The sequence below is a fragment of the Squalius cephalus genome (assembly GCF_949319135.1).
Source record: "Squalius cephalus genome assembly, chromosome: 7".
NCBI lineage: Eukaryota > Metazoa > Chordata > Actinopteri > Cypriniformes > Leuciscidae > Squalius > Squalius cephalus.
The window spans coordinates 29336997-29349265 of record NC_137128.1 but is presented as its reverse complement, the minus strand read 5'-3'; the positions used below and the strand labels follow the sequence as shown (position 1 = coordinate 29349265).

At 37.9% G+C, this 12269-nt stretch overlaps 1 protein-coding gene across 5 annotated transcripts in view; it reads right to left on the bottom strand.

The window, feature by feature from the left end:
• The window catches only part of LOC307161450 (sickle tail protein homolog), a 55426-nt gene that overhangs the window by 24438 nt on the left and 18719 nt on the right, over positions 1-12269 (bottom strand). For 2 of the 5 annotated variants that reach the window (XM_079876159.1, XM_079876160.1), the window contains exon 2: positions 3558-3838. In XM_079876159.1, coding sequence (XP_079732285.1) covers positions 3558-3838 — 281 coding nt within the window. Of the gene's footprint in view, positions 1-1484; positions 1650-3557; positions 3839-12269 lie in introns of those variants that run through there. The other 3 variants (XM_079876161.1, XM_079876162.1, XM_079876163.1) reach the window with 2 other exon arrangements.

The following is a 12269-nucleotide window of genomic DNA, read 5'->3' as shown; positions in this document are numbered from 1 at the left end:
CTGACACCAGATTCACCAAATTGAAGTACATTAATGCACAAGTTTTCAAAGTCAAAAACTATGATGACTGACAGAAAACAGTGCTCTGGCAATTCACTAGGAGGCATATCCAAAAAATGTTCATTCTGAAGGTCCAGGCTGAGACTTGAAAGTGATGAATATGAGTTTGATCTTATCTTTGCACAGGTGTTGCATTGTGAGTCGACTAACAATCGCTCCGGTGTGCACAGACGAGACAGGAGCAAATAATAGGCTTTTATGTTGACTTGAAAAAAAAGTGCCCAGATTAATGGTGCATGACAGCTGGGATCATTTCAGACATGCATAATGCAACTGTACGTTAAACATTTTATTGTGTGGATTAAATCAAATAAATATGGGTGCATTCTTAAGATTGCTTACCTATTCCACATGCATAAGCAAGCCGTGCTGACATACGCTGGCACTTGGGCATTGTCAGAATGCGTTACCTGCAGAATGCCAGGAAACTGAAAGAGGCCTGAAAACAGCAGTTTAAAGCATAAGGGTGGGCTTGAGGGGGGCAGGTCGCACGGTTCACTGCACTCTCCTCTAATCACAGGCAGATGAATGGCCACAGACCATGCTTCATCTGAGCTGGTCTAATGCCAGGTCTTTGAAAGCACTGGCAGGGTCAGATAAATCATACCTCATTCTCTCTGGGTCTGGAGAATATTGAAGAAAGAAAGAACGAAAGAGTGAAAGGGGGATGAAAGACACACTCCCTCCTGCTGGATGGGCTTCAGTTTTATTCAGTGCCAGCGGCATGATATGATATTACTCATGGCTGTGCCCAGCCACAAAGAAAACTTAGCAAAACTATGCTGAAAAGCAATATATATATAAATATATCGAGACAGATACTTTGCACTGAAAGAAACCAGTTATTGGGAGCGTAAGTGATACTTTTAACTTAACCAAAAAGTACTCTGGAGGCACTGTGCACATAACATGGTAAAGTTATAGTATCAGATGGTACATTATACTTTTTATCATGGTATTTGCATGGTACTCAAGAGTCCTTCAAAAAGAACATCATGGTGCAGGTACATGTTCAAAACACTGTGATGTTATCATATTTCTTTAGGGTAGAAATGACAGTAGTTTTTTTTTTTTATCTCATAATATGATAACTGCCATGATATTCGAATTGTTTTGCATACACAGTACGTCCTTCTTTCTGAGTATTTTGATCCAAAAGAGAACCAGTATGTCGACTTCTCTGCTTACATGTTCAGTTTTCACATGCATTACTCCGATGACTTGCAAGACAAAGCGTTCATTCATTAGGTAAAACGCTCATAATTTCGTTTAATGCCCCTAACGCGTTATTTAACTACTTAAAACCTATACAAAATAAGTAAAATCAAATTCCCTTAACAACAGAACAAGTTGAGACCAAGTACAGTTTACACAGACTGATTAACACAGTAAAACAATTGTCATTTTAGCTTGATTCACAATACCTTGATGCAAAACTTCCACCTTGAATCTTCAGACAATGGAGCAGGATATATTCCAGATAATAAACAGTAAATGTCAATTAGCAATAAGTCTGGTTCCTGACTGAGAGTAGTAGATCGCTACAGAAGTTTCTGCAGTGTGAGGTGATCTTTGAAAGCCGTGACATCAGCGTCTACACAGAGACACACCCACATTAACTTAGCCTACCTGAAAGACTTGTTAGGCTACAATGAAAGAGGTTGCGAAATGCGCCTTGTTGTTTAGCCTACTACAACTAAGAGCACGTCCTAGCGACGGTTAGTTCTGAAATAGCCTATTGGTGGGGGTATTTATTGTTAAATATAAAAATGTATCACAACCTTCGAATAGGCTGCTTAATTCTGATTGGTGAATCGCGGTAGCCTATATGCGGACAGTGGGACAAGCATCACTAAACGTTTTTCGAGAAACCCATTTTAGTTGTGTTCTGTATTATTGTCTCTAGTAAACTAACAATAGGCTAGCCTAGATATAATATTTCAACTCAATTCAAAATTCCATGTCGATGTATTAAACGTGTGTAGGCTATTAATAATTAAAGTAATAATAAATATTGATTTAATTAAATGTAAATTTCTAAATCAAATCCTATCAGGCGGCAGCAATTGACCAACGGCAAGTGACGTTTTGGCCATCAGTGACATTGCAGGATCGCTCACAGCAGGTTTGTAACGCGCTTTTAAATTCTGCGTACACACTGCACGTTAGAGTTTCTCTTTGTACCCTATGTTCTGCTTTATTTGTTGTACTTGGCGTTTGAAAGCAACTACTGAATCTAGAAATTCTGTACTGAAAAATACTAGAGAATTTGATATCAGCTGAAGTAGGCCTATGCCTATGATGGCAAGGTATTGCATTTCCTCTGTGCATCTGATATAATCTTATGTTCACGTGACCCACACACACGCACACGCACACACATGCTATAAATTATTATTTATTTAACTTAAGTATTATTTATTGTAAACCTTTTAAAAGTTTTAAACACATTAAAAAAAAAATAGACTAAGCTATTGTTTATTCAAGCGTAGGCCTATATTCAGATAACCCTTGCAAGCATTTAAGCTAGGCTATATGACTACACACCACTCAAGCTTATCCAACCATCAAAGATACAATGAAAATGTCAAGCGGAAAGTAGCAGAAATAAAAATGTCAGTGCGCCTTAATCTGTCAAGAGTAAGGTGATACACGTGTAGATCATAGGAAGGATACTCAGTGTGCTATGTAGATGAAATATGGAATCATATCAGCATGTGTGTTGAGGGACCAACTGTAAAGGTTCTTGCAAGGCATCTTACATTGGCTCATTGAAATATATAATCTCATGGAATTAACAGATACAATAATTGAAATTTAAAGAAAATATTTATCCACAATAATTCACATCATTGACAACCCTTTGTTTTTGTGCTTCCCTGCTGACATATTATTTAATCATAGCTTCCATCTCTTTTAAATCTTTGATTTGACTTTGATATTCTTGTAATTAAGATCAAGTTGAAAACCTAATTTAGCATTTAGTGGAGTTCTGTCAGGACCACTACCGTCAAATACGATTGACAATTAGCATACAGATTGGCGGTATGGTTCCGTTCTGGGCGAGAACTCCCAGTGAATCCATGCAGCCTAGCATGGATAAGAGCAGGGAGAGCAGCAATAACCCCCCTAGGGTAAACAGAACAGAACCAACATGAATGTTTGCAAATATATTTAATTCAAGATTTTAAAGTACAACATAATTCGAGAATTTATTCTGATTCAAGGGGAATCAGAATGCCAAATCCTGACTGGGCGAGAGGAGGAGCTGGGGATGGAGGAGGGTAATTAGCTCCTGAGAAACGCGATAGCTGCTGGTAATACTGAAGGAGCTTATGTATACAGTGATAGTCGTCCTATTCCTATAGGTAGATGTGGATCAGCTGAGAGTCAGCTGATGTGAGCTTGACTAACGTGACCTGCCAGAACTAACGCTACGCTTGATTTTTCGAAATCCAACCAGAGTAAAATTTGTATTATTTCAGAGCTAAGCTTACCTGGTCTCTGAGTCTTTCCTGGTGCCCCATGATAACAGAAGCATGATGGGGATACTTCTGTTTCAGATGCTCAAGAAAGGCCTCTTTCTTATGGTCCATGTTGTAGGACTGCATGATGATCACGTCCCCGGCAGTGCGAGGCCCTCCTACTGTGTGTCTCCTTGGCACGGTGCGGGGGGACCAGGGTTCTGACTGCTCGCTCTCATCTGCGCTGCTTTGTTTTCTGCTGTGGCTGTCCACATCCTCATGGGAGCACAGCCTCTGGTTGCTTCTTGCTGGCTCTTTGATTAAAGGCATAAGAAAACATACATAGGAATACAGATTAGATAGGGACACTCAGTGGGCGGCTGTACTTGGCTTGAGACCTGCAATTAATTAGTGTGATAAGCAACATAGTCAAGGCAATGACCGGCTTAGAGTCAGACAGCTGTTGGCCAAGAGAGCAATTATTGAGCAAAGCTACAAACAGGCTATTTGTTTCCCACTATCAGCTTGCACCTTGCCAAAAGAGGTCTCTGAGCACTCAGTGTGATGGCTCATTATTAGCCCGGGCTGACTGCATAGCATTGAGGCCCTCCAGTGGGGACTTTCTACAAAGCAATGAGTCAGAATGCCAATTCCATTCAACAGTTGCATATGACATGCAATTGTTGTCAGTAACTAAAACTAAAATGATTAAAAACCATTTAATAAAACAAAATATAAATATTGGATGACAAGCTTAAAGTTAAATGAAAATTAGGAATGTTGCCTTGGCAAGTAAATTGAATAAATAAGTTGAATCACTGAAATTGAAAAAGAAAAAAGAAAAAGCTAAATAAAAATATATATTAAAAAAAAGATAAAAGCACATAAAATATTTGCTAAAATTAAACCGAAACAACACATTCTAAATATTATTTAGGAATATAATTGTATAGATAATACTAAAATACCACTATATGGGCACAGTTTGGATATACACGTGGATTAAAAAATGCTCTTATGTTGTGGATGTGAAGGGGAGCAATTTATTAATTTTCTTATACAATAAAACAGCTTAACAAGTCTTTAAAAATCATTTTAGATACTGTACCATGATACTTTATATATTGCAAGCAATGCACAAAACTCAGTAAAAGGTTGTCTGCAAATTAAATTTCCATCGTTCATGGAAACTGTAGGGGAGTGAGAAATGGCACAGAGTTCGAAATGCAACAAGACAGGCGTGTGCTGACTCCCCCAAAACATCAGCTTGACTATAAACAACCATTCTTAATAAACAGACTATTCCATGGATCTTCAATATTACATTTTTGTTCTGGTGAATGTGTCAACAGGTTTACTATAAAGAATTATTGCCTCATTATTGGCTATGACAGACACATTCCATCATGGGAAGCTAATGGGAGACAGGCAGTAAACCCATCTAATTTCCTCTCTCATGGTAGCCATTTGGCGTCTCAAGCTTCTTGTTAGGGAAAGAGTTTAATGCTTAATGATGACATCTAAGAAAGTTTCATCAAGAGATTGGAGATATTCTATGGTATGTGCAGCAAATTACTCATTTTTTTGCCAGTGTCCTCCCTTTCTGGATAAGCTTCACTGAGGAGAAAAGAAGACAAACTTTAAGTGACCTGTTTGTAGTACAAGACTAAATATAGGGCCTGAGATGATCCACTCACAGACAATATGGTGAGATTTGTGGTTTTGTTGGTCTTTCTTTGTCGGACTAAGGTGTCATGTCATCTCAGTGAAAATCTCTTTAGCAGGAGTCCAATGACTTACCTGACCTTAGCTATCCACAGCCCATTGCTCTCTTATATGAAAAAAATTGACACTTTAAAATGACTTGTTTCTTCACAGAGACGTTGTAAAAGAAAAATCACACTGTCAACAAAACTGAAGAGGGTCAGACCGATGAAGATGAAAATGTTTCCTGTTTGCATGCCTATGCACTTATTCCCCGTAAAATATATTGCACGAGAGAATATAAATCATTTTTCTCATTTTTGTGCAGAAAGTGTCACATATTGTGAATGAGGTATGTTGAGGAGGAGTGATAACTTACATCTGTACCAGAGGAAAAATGAAACATTTTTATAGGGTGCTTCCCGCCTCCGACCAGGAGAGAGATGTTCCTTACATTTTCACAACCCATTTGAGGAAAAAAAAAAACATGCTTGGTGTGTGATCAACATCAGGCATCTGGACAGCCCCCGAGAGGAAGGCCACGGTTAATGCTGCTGAGTGGTCATAGATAACTGATGATAGCCAGCTGTTCCTGTGGTGATTATGTATGAATGCCTGATTGTTGCTGGCCTAAAAACTGCACTCCTCTAGAATAACTGTAGTATTATTAGTATACATGATTCCTGTCTTGTGAGGACTTTTGTTATTTCCTGTTCTGTGCCATGTTTTGTAGTCCTTTGTAGTTTTTCTTGTTTATTAGTCTCCCCAGGTTGCTTGTAGTGGTTCCATGTTCCATGTTCCTGTCCTGAGTTTATTTTAAAGTGTTATTTGTAAAATTGTTACGTGATCTAATATATATTATGAATATTATTTAAATGAACAGTTTTCAATTTGAATATATTTTAAAGTGTAATTTATTCCTGTGGTGGCAAAGCTGATTTTTCAGCATCATTCCTTCAGTCTTCAGTATCACATGATCCTTCAGAAATCATGTTGATTTGCTGCTCAAGAAACATTTCTTATTACTATCAGCAATGTTTAAAACAGTTGCACTGCTTAAGATTTTTCATAGAAACTGTGATACTTTTTGTCAGGATTCTTTGAAGTATGAATCTTTTGTGAAAATGAGTTTTAACGAATGTCTTCATTAAAAGACACTTTTGATCAAATTAATGCATCCTTGATGAATAAAAGTATATCTTTTTTTCAAATAATCAAAAAATCTTATTGAACAGTAGTTTTATTTTATGGAAATAAAATTGGGAAAAACAATTGTGATGCTCAAAGTGCCATAAGATAATGAATAACTGGCATATTTTGTGTTAGTGTCGCAGTGAGCTGTTTTGTTTATTAAATCTGTCAATGTTGAAGCATCTCTCCATTCATCCATTTATCATCTACATTATTTTTTTTATTGTGTTTTAATTACTTCAGATGAAGAAAGAATGAACTAACATTATCTCCAGTGGCCTTGAAAAGCCCCTCTGGGTAACTTTCTATGTTTACATCCAATTTCTCCCAGTGTAAAACTTGCCACTTAATGGTCTTTTAATGTTATCCAGTTCCAAGTGTATGGATTAATAAAAAAACTTCCCCTATCCTTTCACTTCCTCGGAAAACTCTCCTCAGTAAAACAGGCAACCACTGGAGAAAATCCAGGCATTGTCTGTCATTTTGCAAGCATGTAAGGTCACTTTATAGAGAGGATTTCCTCTCTCCACTCACAGATGTTGCATATGCACATGGGACTGGATGACAAAACGGTATCTCCAAAACTAAACTTAAGCATTATGGTGTGGACATGCTGAGGCATAGCCAGACAGCATTAGCCATTGTCAACACATTCGAAATTCTCGCTCTGACATTTCATCTGAAGTTTCCCATTAAACACATCGCACACAGGACTCCAAACTGTGTTTGACTAATGTCTCATCACTCCACTAAGCTATAAGTGTGGATGATTTCAAGAGGTTGAGGGATTTGCTGGTCTGGCATCACAAGTATTTGCTTTCCTCTGCAAGTAAATGTTGCCTCTTTCATGAGATAATTAGGTAGCAGTCACATGCCATAGACACACCAAATCTACTATATGTTGTCAATAAAGGGCCACACAAGAAATTCATTGTGTGCTTCTTCCTGAGAGAATAATCAGCCATAGATGCACAGCTACGATGTGACAAAAAAGGAGGAAATCCCTAATGTAAGCATCTAATGAATAAACGGTTTCATATTGCTGTTTTTTACTGTATTTTTGGTCAACTAAATGCAGCCTTGGTGAGCATAAGACTCCAAACATTTGACCGAAAATAATATATATAATTGTTTATTTATTATTATTTTTTAACAAATGGTCAGAGAAATATTGATTGAAGAAAATCTACAGATCCACAGTGAGACAATGATTTCTCAGGCTATGTCATTATGTGTCTTCCCATTCTGAGGGTAAAGGGGGTTTTTTTATGTGAAAAGGAAAATGACTTTCCCTCACTGCAAACCAACTTCTAACTGGCATTGTGAACATCCTATGCATTTGACATAACTGGCATGGTTAGAGTGTTTTGTGTATGTTCAGGCTGCTGTGTATTGTGATTAGTATTCAGTGTGGTGTCTTCAGTTGAGAAAGTATTATGTAGGCTAAAACTAAATAGTCATAAAATGTGGGACTTTTTAATGACTTGCTTTCAATCGGTTTTCACTACAGCACTTGTTATTATAGGTGTTGGCGCCTGTACTAACCATGATAAGCAGCTTTGCATACTTACCTCCCTGTCCTGTTATGGGAGAATTGCTTTATCTTCCAAATCCTAAACTGTGTTTGGCACTTGTTTATAGTCTAGCAATAAATGCTCTGAGTCTTAAGTGTTACATAACTCCAGGGACACTCTGTGAATAAAATAAAACCAACACATCCATCATTCTCGTAAACTGACTTAATGATTCCTTGACCTGTTTGAACACATCTTCAGTTATACAAAGTGCAAAAATAATACAGTCCCTGAAATCAGGGCCCAGTTCTGGTCGGATTTCAGCTATCGGATTCTTCAAAATGGGTTGTTCAAAAGAAAAAAGGGATTCTGAAATCGGATTAGATCACAAAATCCTAACAGTTGCATACCTTATTACATGTATATTTGTTTGTTTTTGTTTTGGGACACTTGAGGGGCTACGGACATGGTGATGGAACAATATGAGATGGAAGTGTAAGACTGGATTTTCCTGCTAAGACAAAACCTGAGATAAAACTCACCCTGCAATAAAACACACCCTGGAGAGAAGACCTTAAAGAAAGAGCACAGGACATTGTCTTGTCCAAACTTTTCTCCTTCCTTATCTGTGCTCCCCCTCTCCCTCCTCCCTTCCTTTGCCCCTGATTCAAGTCACTAAGAAGATCTACATACATATTATGTATCTTTTGAATCTATTGTTGTTTCCCTTTTATGTTTGGTCTCATTTTAAATGCCTCAGTGCGATTGGTAAAATGGTCTTAATTTCATTGCAGTCATTGAACAGAAGAAAAATTGAACACTTAGAAGAATCCTGTTCTCCTCTATGGGTGGTGTCTCTTCAAGATATCTGATAATTCTCCCCTCTCCCCCGAAACCAGGTGTTACCCCCTGGGGTACATGAATAGACCCAAAACAACTCTAAAAAATATTTGTACAAGCCTTTTGTTCTGGTCTGTGTATATATGGGTAAGTGGCAGAGCAGTCTTTGGGAACCTGTATAAAACCTCCATGCAGTGTCAGTGTTTTCCCGTCGGAACACACTTACACACCACTGTGTGTCTCTGTCAGGAATACATTTCTTACTCTTGGAGTCATATTTGAGCAATTGATGTCATGTATTTTAATCATTTACTTGTGTAAGTGGCATAATACAATTTTACCTGACAAATAAAATGTTATATTTGATTTATTCTGCATTATTCTGAAATAATTTGTCTAGTATGGATTAATGTGTAGTCTGGTGTTTCCCCAAATCTCTTCCAGGATAGATCACACTGACCCAAATATTAATAATTAATCATAATTAGTAATTATGGATTATTATTAATATTTCTCCTTTGAGCTAATATTGTTACACTAGCAATAATGAGCTAGCTTTGAAAGCATAAGATCCCTTCAGAGCATCCTTAAAGCCATGCCTCCTTCAAAAACACATGAACGTGTACAGTAGGGAGCAAAGAAAAGCATCACGAGAGACACTTATAATCTGAAAAAGTGTGTATCTGGTTCAGGGTGATCCCATTTTGCTTTGAAACAGCACAAAATAAATATGGATTAGCTGATCCTGGATAGCAAAACATGGGATTTCCAAATAATTCTGATCCAGATTTAACTTTTTGAACAACTGGGCCCAGGAGTTAGATGACTTGAGTATATTCAGTTTGGTTAACTAAATGTCTTTGATTTTCAAAAAATTATCAGTGCCATCTAGTGTTTAATAAGACTGACAGTTCTCAATAACAATTTGAATGGTTAAACCTGGAACTAAAATATGGAAATACTTTTAAATTAAAATGATTTTTTTATGTGTTAAAAGAAACACCAATTGAAATTTGAATATTCACAAATATTTGATCATATCAAGCCAGCACAGCTTTCTAAAAAACAGTGTCCAGTAAAATGATAGGAGTCTGTAATGTAATGTGGCTGTCTTTGAGCTTCACACACTGAGAGGAATGTACCTCTCCTGAAAAACTTATTCCATGACCTTGCAATTATTTTGGTAGCCTCTCGCAGTCTAAAGTAGACCGTGTCCATAGAAACCTGTAAAATGCTTTATTAGCCAAGAGTATCAATCTCTCAGTGTAGCAACAACATATTTAAACCAAAATTTAGCGAGCCAAAAAAGAAAAGAAAAAATTGTTAAAACTCAACTTCAGGCTGTTCAACTCTGCTTTCCATCAAGGATCGGAGCGCATTGTTAGAGAACTATAACTGTAGTGAAGTGAAGAGCGTAGGAATCTTCCATTAACCTGGCAATGCACTTGGACACCAGCATCAACACAGTCAGGAAATAGGCTATCACCCAGATCCCCCTTGCACAGGCTTTTCCATTCATTCGACCTTGGCTGTTTTTCCTGCCCCCGTGTAATTCACACAGACTAATAGTAAGCCAAACCCAACTCTCCTCCTCACCTAAAACTAAAACACGGTATAAACTATAGCAGCAACACTTTTGTAAGGAACTGCTCCTAGACACGAAGGTTGAGCATCCAAATGCAGTTTTAATGAAAGGGTAATCTACAATCGTAGTAAAAGACAGGCAAAAGGTCAGAGCACAGTAAATCAGTCCAATAAAAAAAAAACAAATCCAGAGGGTGAGACAGGAATGGGAAAACCAGGACACAGTCAAATATCAAAAACCAGAACCATGGAAAACAGTGGAAACACACAAAAATGCAGTGTTACACATACAAGACTTCACAGGGAATGATAGAAAGAACCTGGCTTACATAGGCTTAAACAAGATAATGAGACACAGGTGAATGTGATAATGGATAATGGGAAATGTAGTTTCATAAGGGAATGACAATAGTCTGGGGTGGAGTGCCCAGGGGTGCCGCTAGCAATTTTGGGCCCTATGAAAGAATATGAGGTTGAGCCCCCTACTGCACCCATTCCATTACTAAGATCGATCCCCAAAAGTGCGTGGGCCCTTATAATCATCCTAACTTCCACCCCCTTAGCGGCGCCCCTGGGAGTGCCCTCTGGTGGTAATGACGGGCACTCTCACTGGTGATCGTGACAACTTTGCTGGGCTGACAAGTTGTAGCTTCAGCCCACCAGACCAATGTCGAGCCGACGTCACAGTTACGTCACGACGTTAACTGGTGGCAAAACAAAGGGAAAACTGGAGGCGGCCAATACAAACCAGCACAGATTCGGCTACATAATAAGGAGCTTAAATTATTATTATTATTATTAAATGTCATCTTGTTGTGCTGTTGGGTGCAAGAATCTATGAAAAATTAATATGCTGTATCTGGAATTTTTATTTCTAGAAAATATTCACATCATTAAAATTGCACCGTAATGTCACTCTTTACATTGTCGTCTTCTGGCCTTGGCTCTGACTAGGCAGAACTTCGGATCGTACCACACAAATCTTGTACGTGGCCATTCAGCACATAGTTATAGGCATCTAAAGATTTATATGCCCTCAGTTTCTCTTTACCCTCGGTTTCTCTATTGGGTAGGTGTAGAATTCAGGCCACTCAACCGAGGTAGCGTTAACGTTAATCCTGTCAGATCATCCATCCATTGACTGAGCGTGTACGGGTCGGCCAATCTTGCAAATAACAATCGCAGTGCTGGACAGTGAGTGACCTTGCACATTAAGATAAAATCGGATTTTCTCCAGTCATTGTTAAAAAACAAGTTAACAAAACTTGAAAACTAACGCTAGTGAGCGACCAGAGGGATCGTTCTGCCACCACCAAAACGTCACCATGTTTACTTACTGAAAATACACTATATATAGCCTAATTTAAATTGTAATTTTATTTAAATGATTTATATTTCCTTTTGAATGTTTAGATGATGAAAAATGTAAATGTACCTACAATGGGGGAGGAGTCAATTGAATTAGCATAGCAAAATGAGCAAATAGCGCATTAGAGAATATAAGCTCCTCATCAACAAACGATCATCATAATGGAGAGCTATTAAATATGAAGAAAAAGACGGCAGACTTTAGACACATCTCGGGAATAGTTCAGAACAGACACGTCCTCTTGTAATCTGCTATTGGTGAGTAACGTTAGCTACACTGATCTTTTTGAAGATTCACTCATGTTATAAACGTCAAATAACGTAGATTTTAATATAAATGATTGCACTTTGTTCGCCCGAGCTAGCCTGGTGATGAAAAAAATAAAGGGAATGTTGTTTTAGATCTAAACATATAGATCAATGTGTTGAACAGGCGTCTTTGTCAGTTTCTCGCGCCATGTTTTAAAACACCTTGTCACAACTTTTGAAAAGCACAAAGCGCGTTTCGTAATTTAGCTTACATGGACATGAATACGTAGCTACG